Source organism: Cyclopterus lumpus, chromosome 12, assembly GCF_009769545.1.
Source record: "Cyclopterus lumpus isolate fCycLum1 chromosome 12, fCycLum1.pri, whole genome shotgun sequence".
Taxonomy (NCBI): Eukaryota; Metazoa; Chordata; class Actinopteri; order Perciformes; family Cyclopteridae; genus Cyclopterus; species Cyclopterus lumpus.
Window position 1 is genome coordinate 7,868,081 of NC_046977.1, and position 14,033 is coordinate 7,882,113.

Below are 14,033 nucleotides of genomic sequence, written 5' to 3' on the forward strand. Positions count from 1 at the left end.
GCATTAATTCGGTCTTTTCATTGTTATATTGACACATTCCCATGTTCCTTTATATTAAGTCATGTCTAATTTATCTCATAATGTTAATAATAAACTCTTGAATCACAGTCACGAATGACTCTTGGGATAGTTATGACAATAAAAACCGCGCCACGACATAATATTTCCCCTTTCTAATAGTCTGATCTTCTAAGTGCTCCATGAATTTTTAACAATGTGCACAAAATGACCTGAACTAATAACTCACGGTGGTGCATTCTACCGCAGCCCCTTTCTCTCTCTCTCTCTCTCTCTCTCTCTCTCTCATGCCTCCTCCCTCCTGCCCATCTTTTCTCTCCCTCCCTCCCTCTTTCACATCCATGTTCGTTTATGTGTGTGCTTCCTCCCTCTTACCCAGAATGCAACGCCAGCTGAGCAGGCTCAGTTGAGCTATAAAAAGGCATAGCAAGGGGGAGGGAGGGCTGCCGTGCAGTAGGAACTGTGCATACACACACACACACACTCACACACTCACACAAACACACACACACACGGGGATCCAGGGACGGCAGCCCCTTGCACTGGGATCTAGAGCCACAGCGCGAACGAGAGGTCAGTACAGAGGACAAAGGCTCTATAGAGGAAGCATGCGATGCCAGGGAGTGAGTCTGACTGTGAGAGGGAGTGACACATAGAGAGATGTCAGAGAGAAAGAGTGTGGGCAGGTCGGTTTGAAGGCAAACTGAAACTGTAATGGTAAACTGTCATGTGGTTTCTAGAGAACCCGTTGGCTCGCCATGCTGTTTAAAATGGTGGACATTGTCAAGAGGATAAGGCATTTCTGCACAGTGCCAAAGCACGACGCTCTACAGAGATGACACTCAATGAATGACATCACTATTATTGTTTTTTGCTGAAAAGTGTGCAATACCATCATCGGTTCTCATGTGTTGTTCCTCCAGACATTTCATTGATTGATGGTTTTGCCTTCACTCCAATACCATGCACACATTATCCTCCACCTACACCCATTACAGGCTGTTTCCATGCAGCCAGCCTTGTAATTCCACAGCCAGTGTTCTTGCCCCAGTAACGGTCATGAACAATTGATTAGGGGCTGAGTGCTATTGGTTGTTGTCAGTAGATGGCACACATTACAATGAACCAACATTTGGAACTCAAACACATCCACAACAGCCACAGCTCACACAGACATTATCTTGCTCCATCCTTTTCACAAACATAATGGAATATCTCCCACTGCACTGACGTCATAGGGTCCCCTGTTCTCCCTTAAAGGAACAGTACGCTCTATTAATTTGCAGAGTGCCTAACGGTACACAGAGGGAATGTACTAATAGATCATGTGCTCGCTACTTTGTTTGCTCTCCTGTTGCTTCTACGGGCAGTCGGTGAAAGCTTTATTCCCATGTGCTTTTTGAGAACGGTTGACATGCTATCCCTTAACAGCTGAGTCTTTTTTTAGCAGGGCCAAATGCTAAAAAACGGTAATAAGACTTGAGGGTGTGACGGGTGACTAACATGGGGGGGTTGGGGGTTGTGGGGAGTCCAGGATCTCTAATTCAAGGGTTGAATTACAAACATTGCATGTTCAAATGTCTCTCCCATGTTTCAGGTATTATTCTGTATTAACAGCACACAGGATACCACATTATCTATGCGGTAAGAGATTCATAAACGTCAAGGGAAACAATATGGATCTAATCCTGCAGCACATTCACAGGGCTTCGTCCACAAAATGAGGAAGTCCAGTCCAAACGATTCGCCATATCGATCTCCAGTACCGATACTGATGCAGTGACGCCTCGGTTGGCATATGTAATAGCACTATTACGCTCAAACAAAATACATGTAACGTTTCGCTGCCACAATTTCTCACACAGACACCGTTCCCGAGAGCCATGCACTGTTGTTCGCATCCTATTAGAACCAGAACACCTCTCAAATGCCAAAGAAGCAGGGGACCCACAAGATGGCACCATAATAGGCCAGGGTGGGATTCCCAAACCGGCTCTCTGCTGACTCAGATGACAGTCTCCGAGTGACATTTACAGACGACAGGGTTAAAGGTCCCTGACATAAAACTAGACACCTGAGAAGCAGCAGCAGCAGCAGCACCGGTGCTGAGGAGGGTTGCATGTGAGAATCAGAAAACAAGCTGGTAGCATTTGGTGTATTACTCTCCTGAAATATAGCTTCATGGTGAACCAGGAAACGTGTGTCCATATTGTGATATATAACAATATTATTCCTCGGCTGCAGTCGAGCTGAGGTGAAATAAGTTGCCTTTCTAATACCGTGCATTCCTTAAAGTCTGGCATGTAACAGATTTATTTAAATAGCAGGCTTGAGGGAGTGAGCAAACATTATCACCAGGTCAAATTCAAGTCTCGAATCTAATCTAATGTCACACTCCCCCGTTTTTTATCTCCTGTAATGTCGAGCTCAGCAAAATATGCAGGGTGTAGAATAACCCACCAAGACATAAGTCTAAAATCCCACAATAATACTCAAAAAGTTTAATACTGCACCTCTAAAGATATTTGTAATCTGTGTGCAGGATGTTCTTTCCTTGCTGATGACCAGGCCAAAATACTTAAATCCAAGCTGGACCACGTAACCTAAGAAGCCAGTTCTTTTTGCCCCGAGTGTCAAATATCTGGTTTCATAAAACTCCATCCAGCAACTCCTCAGGTTACACCATGAACGTACGTTATATTTAAGTAACCAGTTGGCAAAACTGGAATGTGTATACGGAAAGGTGAATATCCCTGTAACCTAATAATAGATGCACATAATATAGCTAGGCCTAGGATATAACCCATATACAGTATACTTCAAATGTACAGGTTTGGCCTGTAGAACTTCTTAATAGTGAGCAACACTCGGTTGCTTATTTTGGCATATAGGCACCACCTGTTGAGTTATTTAAAGGCAGTTCTTTCAAACACACTCATTATCAATGACACAGGCTAGCGTTTAGTGAAGGTATCTATTTACACATGACAGCACCAGTGACTCCTTTAGTCTTCTCCTTCCTCATTCTTCTCTTTAAGTCATCAAGCAGAGAAGTGTGAACAGGAAACCACACGGCTGTTGTCTTCTTTAGATATATATTTAGTACAGAATGAATAGGCATTTCTTGTCTCAATCAAATGTTGAGGGACGGGAGCATTTTATCAGTAACGAGACCCATTGGAAAAGCCACTTATATTGTGCTCCATACGTATAAGTTAAGTGAGGCCACATCGTTAAGTCTCTATAAATAAAATAATTATTAACAGCTCCCATTACTCATCTTTGAAGTATTTGGGTCAATGCATAGTCTATTTTTATTTATAGGTGAACGCCAACAAGAACATAACCGCCAACACTAAAACTATTACCAGCTACTTCTGCATATGTTTTTATGTGTTTGTCAGAAGAACAGTGAGACCTGAAAGTGGGTCTTGTGTGTTCGTGTTTTAGTATTACATGGTACAAAATACAAAAGATTTACAATGGAAAAAAAGATGCAATTGATTTAGAGAGACCAAAGTTGATATTTGATAAAGTATTAAATGATAAAAAACATAATCAACAAGGTTTCAATAGCCTTTTCTGAATTTGTGACACAGTCCCTGAGCTTTTCACAAAATACAGAATGTTATTTAATCTCGACAGCAATAGACTCTGAATAAAATGAAAATGTTATAAGATCGTCTGCCTTTAAACAAATGTCTGCTGCGGTGACCTTATTTGCTCTTCTTTGTCCTTTTTCTTTTTAGTTGGAGGAAAATACTCATCTAACACAACAAAATGGCAGGTAATTAATATATCATGCAGGAGATTGATTGATGATGATTAATGATGCACTGAGTTAACATAAAGCAGAAGCAGACGTGTTACGTTCTCTTGGACTCTACTGCCCTCTGATGGTGGATTTTGAGTTTACAGTGGAGCTCTTGCATTTTATTACATGTCATTTAGCTGATGCTTATTTATCCAAAGCAAATTACAATCATGTTACATTCATACACTGTAGACACAGCTACAGGGAACAATTCAGGGTTAAGTGTCTTGCTCAAGGACACATCGACTAGGGCGGGGATTGAACTGCCAACCCCCTGATTGAAAGACAGACATGCTAACCACTGAACCACAGTCGCCACATTTTACATAATTTGTTTACATACTGCACTTATATATGGTTTTCCTTGAAAAAAATTAAGATTGTTATGACAAAGCATTTAATTAATAACACAATATGTTATAATTATAATGATTATATAACAACCTATACATTATCATACGATACAGTTAAGAGTTAGTTTTTCTTCATTTTCTGCACATTTGTTTAATTTAGAACTCATACTTTCCCTGTTCCCTGTGAACCTGACTTAATACCATTATCACGGGACAACAGTTGCCATGGCAACACTGTTTGAGTAGTTTGCCCAAACCTACACAAGCTCACAACAGACTCGTGGACCAGACCAACACTGTGTAGCAATTCAAAATGTGTACTGCTGATTCAAGGGAAGGCCTTTCCTCCACCTTTGACTGTCGAGATGGTTTGTTACAACACTCTTTTATTCGTGAATTTTGTTTGTGAAAACTTTGCCATCTCACATGTATTGTATGGACTCATAATTCTGTTTTTTGTATGTGCTCATTTCAGACAAAATTAAAGATGCTAAAATCATCTTTGTTGTGGGTGAGTAAATTAAAGCGGCATTTTGTCTCATTTAGCAATAAAACACTTTGAAATCCTGCTAAAATACAACTGTCTCCTTTGTGCTATGCCAATGCTTTGTGTCTGTCTTCTTCAGGTGGGCCTGGCTCTGGAAAGGGCACCCAGTGTGAGAAGGTAGTGGCAAAGTACGGCTACACCCACCTGTCCTCCGGGGACCTGCTCCGCGCTGAGGTGGCTTCTGGCTCTGAGAGGGGCAAGCAGCTCCAGGCCATCATGCAGAAGGGAGAGCTGGTGCCCCTGGTCAGACATATGATTAAATACAACACTCACAAAGTTTATAATGTTCAGTCTTTCTTGAAACTGTGTTAGTCAATGTGATTTAGGATCATCTTGGAGGATGTAGTTTGTGTTGCTGTGTATCATACAGAGAGTTTGTTATTTAGCCTACCCTCATTGATATTAATGGGGTATGATAAACTAGCAACTGAGTGTATTTTCTATCGGAAGAGCCATATTATTGCGACGGTCGTTCATAATGTCTCTTTTCAGGACACGGTCCTGGACATGATTAAGGATGCCATGATCGCCAAGGCTGATGTGTCCAAGGGCTACCTTATTGATGGCTACCCCCGTGAGGTGAAGCAGGGCGAGGAGTTTGAGAAGAAGGTGGGCCGAGGAGAGGGCATGAGGTTTTTTTTTGTTCTATAGTTCATCCCCGCAGAACAATGAAAAACGCAAACTACCTTTGATTCTGCAGATCGGCAAACCCTGCCTGCTGCTGTACGTGGATGCCAAAGGAGAGACGATGGTCAAGAGGCTCTTGAAGCGCGGCGAGACCAGCGGACGTTCTGATGACAACGAGGAGACCATCAAGAAGCGCCTGGACCTGTATTACAAAGCAACTGAGCCGGTCATCACCTTCTACGAGAGCCGCGGCATTGTCAGGAAGGTGCATATGCCTGCTCCTGAATTAATTTTATTAATGTAATGTGATTTGTTTGCAAAATCTAACATGTGTTCTATTTATCCAATAGGTTGACTCTGAGCTCCCAGTGGATGAGGTCTTCAACCAAGTGTCCAAGGCTATTGATGCGCTGTAGTAAAGCAAGATAACTAGATGAGTCTGGTTGTTGTTTTTTAAATTTTTTTAAATTGTATCAGTAGAAATTTCATCAGGACATAACATGAACATGAATTCCATACCCTAATCACTCTTATTGGTGAAAAGAAAAAAGAGAATAAAAGGTCGTTAAAGATCAAATATGCCTTAACTCGGCTCCGACTCTAGCAGGAGGATTCTACAAAATTGTAGGAATTGATCTGCTTGAAGCAGCATCGGGAAATCCATTTGTGTCTTTCTATAAGTATTGATAAGTATTGATTCTGTTCTGTGCTAAACACGTACGTGGATGCATCCAAGTGACATGTATACAGGAGGTGTCAACCATCTCCTCACCTTTTAGGCACCCCGCTCGGGGGAAAACCTGCACTTTACACAATCTTATTTCCTTAATCTTAAATTAACTCTATAAAGTCCAGAGTTCATGGGGAAATAATACAGCCCTTTATGATTGTGCCATTCAACAATAGCAGAGATCACCCACTGTGAGCAAACTGTATACATGTACATCCACAGAACTTTCAAATGACTCATCATCATATTCACACATCATTTTCTATTAATTCATTTATAACTATATTTAAAGCACAGAAATATATATATATATATATATATATTTTTTTCCATCAAGATGCACTCATGTAACATGGTGGTGTATAAAGTGGTGTATGTATAAAAAAGAAAAAAGAAAATTAAAGTATATGGAAAAAAACTATGCTATTTGAATTAGTTTATTAGCTTCAACTGTGCAATTTCCAATGACATGCAATCTATATCACTACACTATTCGACTGCAGGCCGACTAACAGGATGAGTCATCCTGGACAAACACGTACACAAACACAGACACATCACGGCTGAAGAGGAGAAAGCATTCAGACAATATGGTCAAGGTGCTGGAGCACGGAGACACAACAGGATGCAGGACACGCTGCTACGGCCACAGTGCACTCCTGTTATTATAACCTTTCCTTTGAGCCTGTGATGACCAACATGTCTTCCTTTACCTATCACCTTCCTCTCTCTCACACACACACACACACACACACACACACACACACACACACACACACACACACACACACACACACACACACTTCCAGCTAGCCAAGCAAACACTGCAACAGGTATCCGGAGTACCCTCCAAGGAGAGCTCTGAGCATGGCTGCGCTGTGGGGATGAGGAAGAGGAAGACAGCTTCTGAAGGGGGACAGGATGTGTCCATCGGAAAGTCAATCAAGAAAAGGCGTCTGTGAGCACTTTCATAAAGCCATTGAGGATACTGCTTGCATGCTAGGAATGCAGCTTTTACCTAATAAAGGTACGAAAACAAAAGGGGAAGAAAGGCCATGGCGGTCACGTAGCAGAGAGAGAAAGAAAGAGACGCAAGTCTGCGAACGTGGGAGAGAGAGGAAACCCATGAGCCGATGCGTTCTTAGTCAGGCCAGACAGCACCGGTTAGACAGCACCGGTTAGACAGCACCGGGTAGACAGCACCGGGTAGACAGCACCGGGTATACAGCACCGGTTAGACAGCACTTTTGTAATGGAATAATCTACCAATAGATAGATTTGTACATTTTTCATCTACCTTTTCGAGTTAATGGTTAAATCTTTGAAATACGTGTTGATAAGCAAATGTGCAAACATAACCTTCTGTGAGAGGCTTCGAAGGTAGATCAGATTAACCTAAAAAATATACTTATTCTAGCTGCAGAGTCTGACATAATTACTGTGGCACGAGGCAGATCAAACATGTTGTCTGGTTACATAACATATGCACATTTGTTTCTGCTGTAAAAGGAGTGTGCCAACAGAATAGGAATGGCTGGTAGCCTAATGTAACCTGGTTACGGAGTATCTCATGGGTATCATCTGGGCTACCAGTGAGCTATCCATCCATGGGTGGCACGGGGATCTTCACAGCTTGAAACAGGGCCGGATGGAGAAAATAATCCCTTTTTAGACTGTCACAGACAATTAATTACATGCAAAGTTGTGTCTCCAATGTAAAATTAACCAGGTCGAGTCACTTAACGGATGGCTGGCTGCTTTTAGTTTCGTGGAAAGATGGGATATTTCTCAGGCCCTGCCAATTAGCTGCCTTATGACAATGTAGATCTAAGTTACTTTGTGAGGCTGACAGGCGTCTGTTCATCATCCAGGTTCAGTCTCGGATATTGCCGCTGCAAGGGAATGCGTCAGATCACCCCCTTGGAGGACGATAAGGAAGCGAGTAAGCTGGCACATACACTTTATTCTCTCTCCCGCCGCCGCTGTAGACTGCGGAGGGCTGACTGGCTGGCACCACTGAGACCCAGTGGCACCGTGCGGGAACCGACGTCAACCTGTGATGAAAGACGACGGCCGATTGTTTCCTGTTATTGAAACACTACTCATGGGTGGGGGTGGAGAGTTGAGGGTAGGCTCCACTATAAAAAGGGAAGCCAGTGAAAGAGAGTGCTACTGTGGATGTGTCAACCTCAGATGTAATGAAGTACCTCGAATACCTTGAACGCTTGCCAACTGTGACATATGCCCCAGCATCTTAATACAAGTCATGTCGACTATTAGGGGATTGCAATCATTTAAGTAACACGCAGTACAATTTGTCTCTACTTAGAGTAGTATCCCATGTGCATTTATTTGTTCGTGCTGCCTGAAGGAATGAGGTCAAGGCAAGTTCACAGAGTCAATAAGCAGAACATCAAGTAGTCTCAGAAAACTCTATGTACAGTCTAACTGTTGCAATGCACCATGGGATTTTAGCACTCTTACATGTAAATTGGACAAATTAGTCGTTAGGCACTCATGATATGCAATCATAGATTAACTAGATTAAGCCTGTTGACTGTCGACAGTTCGAGTGCCCATTAAAATCAATGTGAAATGATTGTGGCAGATATATCCTGTACATGTGAATTATTTGCTAAATTTGAGCAGTTTAGTGCTTAATTAAAGTGGGTATTTATACATTGGAGACCTTTTCAAATGTCTGCTCCAAAAACATATTGATTTTTTGGTGAGATTACATTGTGTCCTGGTTGACGAGGCCGATACAGAGATCCGATTAGAGCCATATGGCACCAGCTGTGACAATGTTGACCATTACTTTGCACCTTCGTGATTTAACATATTTCACTAAATCTGTAACGAGCTGTTTTTGTTTCGTCCCGCAACTGCACTTTGTTCCTGTGATGTCCAGAGACAGTTTCTTCCGGAATCACAAATTCCATACATAGCAAAGAAGACTTCAAAGACTCCTTTCAACTTTTTTTTCCCCCCCCCCCCTTCAAATATCAGGATGAAGAAAACATGTAGCTAAAAACAACCTGACTTTGAACTAACTTTAGAATGGAAGTTGATGGAGAGAGAGCTCGGTGCCAGTGTTGCTGGTACAACACATGACACACACATGTGGAGCAAAATCAGAGAGAGAGAGAAGGAAAGTTTCTGTTTGATCAATTTAGTTTGCTACAGCAGTTTTGTTATTATTATAAAGGCTTTTGTGGCATTGTTGAAGTGTAGTCCATACGTTTGTTTTTCTTCTCTCTTACTCCTTCTGCCAATAGACATTGTGTGGAGAGTTGATTTTACAGGATGATGACTCCTCTGAGTCTGTTCGGTACAGAAAGGATGTTATGTCTACTCTTTGTTCCACTCAATTTATCCTCACAAAGTACCAGTGGTGTGTGGTACTGTATATAAAATGCTGCTCCTTCCAAGACATTTTAATGTGTGTTCTCATTTTTACGTTTTGTCAGGATAAATCAAACAATAATAAAGATAACAATTATTTGATGTAATATATGGAGACAGCATATGATATGAAACAAAAATGTCAAAATCTGCTATCAGTGAGGGGTTGTTGGTTCAGATCAGTACACATACCATTAACGTTTAGTGATTTCAAAGTAAATACACTAATCTCAACACGTGCAGCCACACAGGTGATTTCACTTATTTGGGTTGATTGGACCTCTTCTCCACTAATCAGAATAACTGAAAACACCTGTGTGAGTGTGGAAGGTCTTCTGTGAAAGACACGTTTACATAAGACTTAAATGGGACTCGTTGTAAAAAATATAATGGGTTTAATATTTTACAGTATGTAACTAAAACAGCTATCTGTACCTATGGGAACATCTCTGTTACGGCATGTATTGCTTTGTTATTGTATTTGTCTAGCCTGACCACAACAGTATTACTTTACATGGGCATTTTCTCTCACTACAGGTAGAATGAATATAACAAAACATCTGTGACAACAATGTTAGGATATTACTAATAGTGACTTATGTTCTGTTGGAAACGGTTTGATGACACATTATAATGTTATGACTAATTAATAAGTCATGTCCTTATGTAATTGTATTAAAAGAAGGTCGTATGAGTCCCCTGTGTATAATCCACAGTAGATGGCTTTCGGTATGCCGCCGATTTAAAGAAGCACTACTGCTAGAAGTCGCTCTCAGCTGAGCTCCGATCACCCCTCAGGTAAACAATGTGTCAGCGCTGTTGCCTTTGTTTTCACTGTTAGCAACATTAACCGGTGCTAACAGTGAAAACAAAGGCCGTTGCCATGTTGAGAGCTGTGTGGAGATATACTCTGCGTTTTTAAATGTAACACATTTTAAAGTAAGAGTGTCTGTAAAGTCCCTATCTATTGAAAGAATGAGGTGACCCAATGGGGATTGAGCCGATGGCCTTTTGCATTTACGGTACTACAAACTGGGTGTCTGTGGCGACGTACTGGGAACAAAATCACAAGCGGTGCACACTGTTTGTATCTCTGAAACGTGTGATCCAAAAAACACATGCGCAATAAGGCAACCCCGCTTATCACCATATGGTGCAAACTCTTCGAGATTGATATTGAGGCAGCACTTTGTGTGTTGCCTCAATATAACACAAAGAGGTGTTACATAGCATTGTGTTGGTGTAAATGAATGTAGACTTTTTTTATTTAAAAAAAAATAAAAAAATAATCTAGCAATATCACCGTGAGTGCTGGAGATTATGAAAACAAAAGAAAAAAAATAATATATATTGAACGGCTACTATAGCCTCCCTGAAGAGTAAAAGAACCCAGGGCTGCTGTTTAATATAAAATAAAATGTCACAATAATAACTTTGAGATTCAAAGCTATATGTTTAACAGATTCTGTGTTGACCAGACAAGACAATGCAAAGACAGGGGCAGTAGCCCGAATGTTACTGGGAAAAGAAGAAAGGGAGAAAAAAAAAAGGGCCGGTGTGGGAGGGGTACAAAAGTAAATCTGCACCGCCCAGGCAGCTCAAAGTTAGGAAAGTCCTGACATCTCTACATCGGCCACATCCTCGCCCGTGGATTATAAAGCAGCTACTTTATTCAACAAAGCGCCCACGAGCCGAAAAAGTAAGTTTGGTGGTTCATAACTTTGCTTTAAGTCTCTCTCTCTCTCTCTTATTGCCACAGGGATGTGCATTTCCGGCCTAGGGGGCAGCAATGTAGCCATGCTCTTTCCTCAACCCTCCACCAGTCCGTGTTGTGTCTGTCTTGCAATGATCAGCGGGAGCTCGAATAACGGGAGGAAGCGCTTAGTATTAGATTTATGAAAACAAGGGAGTTATGGCCAAAAAAAGGCCGATGCGTCATATTACTGTCGCGCTTCATTCATTCAATCCTTTGTCGTTATTACGTGTTTATTGCTGCGCTCGTTTTGTTTCGTTTCACCAGTTAAGTCTATTTATGGCTTCGTAAAGTACTTTTTTTTTTTAAGTGATGATGTTGCGCGTTAAAGAGCGTTAAAGAGGGAGAAAGAAGTGTGCGGAAAATAACGCGACTGTTTTCCTTTGGAAGTGCATACACAGTTTACACAGGCTCTTCCTTTCCCTCCATATGAATCATACAACAAGAGCAGTCTCCTCCTTATCTGATCTAGGCATTGTGATATTATTTAAAGAAAGCGATGCCGTCGTGCTTCCTGAAACAGTGCGCCAGAAGTCACTGACCACCAGATAACCCTCGGGTTCAGGCCGGCATTGTGCACCAGGAAGGCGACCACAATTATTGTGGGGTTGTCTCGGGGGGTCGTGGGGGGACAGACATCCTGTCATCTCACTGAAGGAATTTCAAACATTTAAGACGCACTTCCTCCACTGTCAGTGATGAATAGTTTTTTTTTTATAAATGACCAATGTCCTGTGCTTTGTTTGCACGACATTAATACAATGTATTATTGATGGTAAACTTCACTTTTTATATTAATGTTCAATACTTATGCCCACATTGGAATATATGAGTGTTGGATAACAGGAGATAGATTTGCTTACACGATTACACTGATTACTTTCCAGGAAAGTGACATGGCCTACGATTGATTGGCAGCTGGTCACATCCTTATCAACTCCATCACATGTCCTCATTGACTCCCAGCCTCTTTTTCCACCTGGCCTTTCTGCCTTTTTTTAAAGACTGGACTTGTCTGCTCTTCCGCCGCCACAGTCACTGCTGCTCCGCCACCAGAAGAGGACTCTTCAGCCCGAGAAGCTTCACGCCCCCAGAGACCCAGACCTCAGCTTCTACCAACATCAACTTAACATAAGATGGAGGGTCACGTGACGCGATTTGCACTTCTTCTGTGCATCACGGTTGCAGCCTCTGGTAAGTGTACCAGCTGTTATTCAGGGCTTTCAGCATTTAGATCTTTTGTCACTGGGTTTTAAAACGTGCATCTATTGAAAAGGGTACAACCTCAGACAGCAGACCACAGGCCACTGGGCTTAGTGGCTATTGAGCCTCCAGAGCATATTTCCGTTGAGCCAAAATTCAAAGTCAGATATTAATCTTGTCCTGTGTTCTTACATAATTTCATACGGAAAACTATTATTTCACTCTTTTTTTGTTGTTGTTGTCTTGCACGCTATATATGAATTTTAGTACCAATCTGTAGAGAGAGGTTATGTGCAAAAAAAAGTCATTTGGTTTGAATGATGGTTTATCCTTACAACAGCTCAGAGATTAGAGAGAGATTATAATATTTTTGATAGTAGGGAAATAAATCCGATGACTCAAAAACCATGCAACTACATATGGTACTCAGAATATTAAACCTCTGATTGATCTTGTTGTTTGTGTAGTTGTTCAGGTTTCAGTGATGAACAAAATCACGACTGTTTGCTGTGCTGGCTCCTCATTGGTGGAACGAGCTCCCCATTGACATCAGGAAAGCAGAAAGTCTCTACATGTTCCGTCGCAAACTAAAAACACATCTTTTTCGACTATACCTTGAATAGGGAGGGTAGAGCCGTAGTAGCACTCTAGTAGCACTTAAATGTCCCTTACCGATAGCACTTTGTTGTTTAGCACTTTAGTAGCACTTAAATGGCACTTACTGATAGTACTCTGTAGTTTAACATTATTGAAGAAATTGTACTTGCTTGATTCTTGTTGTTCTGAGTTTGGACTCATGGTTTAATGCACTTATTGTAAGTCGCTTTGGATAAAAGCGTCAGCTAAATGACATGTAATGTAATGTAATGAAGAATATTTTATTGAAATGCAGCCCAGGCACAAGGGACAGGGAAACGTGGGGGCCCTTACACGTTTCATATGCTCCTCCTCTGTTGGCCCCCATCTAACACTCCCTCTACTGGCTGCCTGTGGCTATCCATATCGAATCCAAACCTGTAATCCCTATAAAGTGGCAAAAAGATCAGAAACTATCCCTGTGCCCTCAGGCCATAATCTCTGAACAGTGCTCTGCGCTGCGGCTTTGGGGTGTTTAGGTCTCACTCCCCTGCAGTAATCTGGCATCTGAGGTGGTCACGTGGCTTCAATAAATAAAACAATGCTAATTAATTTATTTGATTATTACCTTTTTGTGCAATGCATTTAATATAATTATATATATAACGTATTTTGTAAAATATATATTTTTTTTAGGTGGAATAGATTGTAGAATTATATTAGAGATTAACTGGTCTTTTCAACCTCATCAATCTTATACTATAGTTTTAGACAAACTGCATCATTATCTGAGTGCCAATTGTGATTTAAAAAAGTATGAACAAATATATACACTCTGTTCTAAGCAGATTTTTAAAAAAATTGTTGAGAGTATTTATAGAGGTGAACTGTCAGCAAAATAAAGTTGTCCGCATTCACTTCCCAATAATGCACTTGAAGCTGGAACAAGCACTTCAGTGCCAAATAACCTTTCTTCACACCCCGTGCTTATAAACATACACCAGAAA

The 14,033-nt window shown here is 41.3% G+C and overlaps 2 protein-coding genes across 5 annotated transcripts in view; both read left to right on the plus strand.

Moving 5' to 3' along the window:
- The first annotated feature begins 419 nt into the window (after nucleotides 1-419).
- ak1 (adenylate kinase 1) lies at nucleotides 420-5,796 on the plus strand. Of its 2 annotated transcripts, XM_034547563.1 has the most exons (8): nucleotides 420-591; nucleotides 1,616-1,662; nucleotides 3,768-3,805; nucleotides 4,661-4,696; nucleotides 4,812-4,975; nucleotides 5,225-5,341; nucleotides 5,433-5,624; nucleotides 5,710-5,796. In XM_034547563.1, the coding sequence occupies exons 3-8, from the start codon at nucleotides 3,799-3,801 to the stop codon at nucleotides 5,773-5,775; spliced, it is 582 nt and encodes a 193-aa protein (XP_034403454.1). In that variant the 5' UTR covers nucleotides 420-591; nucleotides 1,616-1,662; nucleotides 3,768-3,798; the 3' UTR covers nucleotides 5,776-5,796. The 2 variants fall into 2 exon arrangements, with proteins under 2 accessions (XP_034403454.1, XP_034403453.1); XM_034547562.1 differs by lacking the exon at nucleotides 1,616-1,662 and having other exon boundaries at nucleotides 421-591.
- Nucleotides 5,797-11,092: 5,296 nt separating this feature from the next.
- The window catches only part of eng (endoglin), a 36,399-nt gene continuing 33,458 nt past the window's right edge, over nucleotides 11,093-14,033 (plus strand). Inside the window, exons 1-2 of one of the 3 annotated variants that reach the window (XM_034547603.1) lie at nucleotides 11,093-11,193; nucleotides 12,252-12,441. In XM_034547603.1, the coding sequence (XP_034403494.1) occupies nucleotides 12,384-12,441 (58 nt within the window). In that variant the 5' untranslated portion in view covers nucleotides 11,093-11,193; nucleotides 12,252-12,383. Of the gene's footprint in view, nucleotides 11,194-11,859; nucleotides 11,939-12,251; nucleotides 12,442-14,033 lie in introns of those variants that run through there. The other 2 variants (XM_034547602.1, XM_034547605.1) reach the window with 2 other exon arrangements.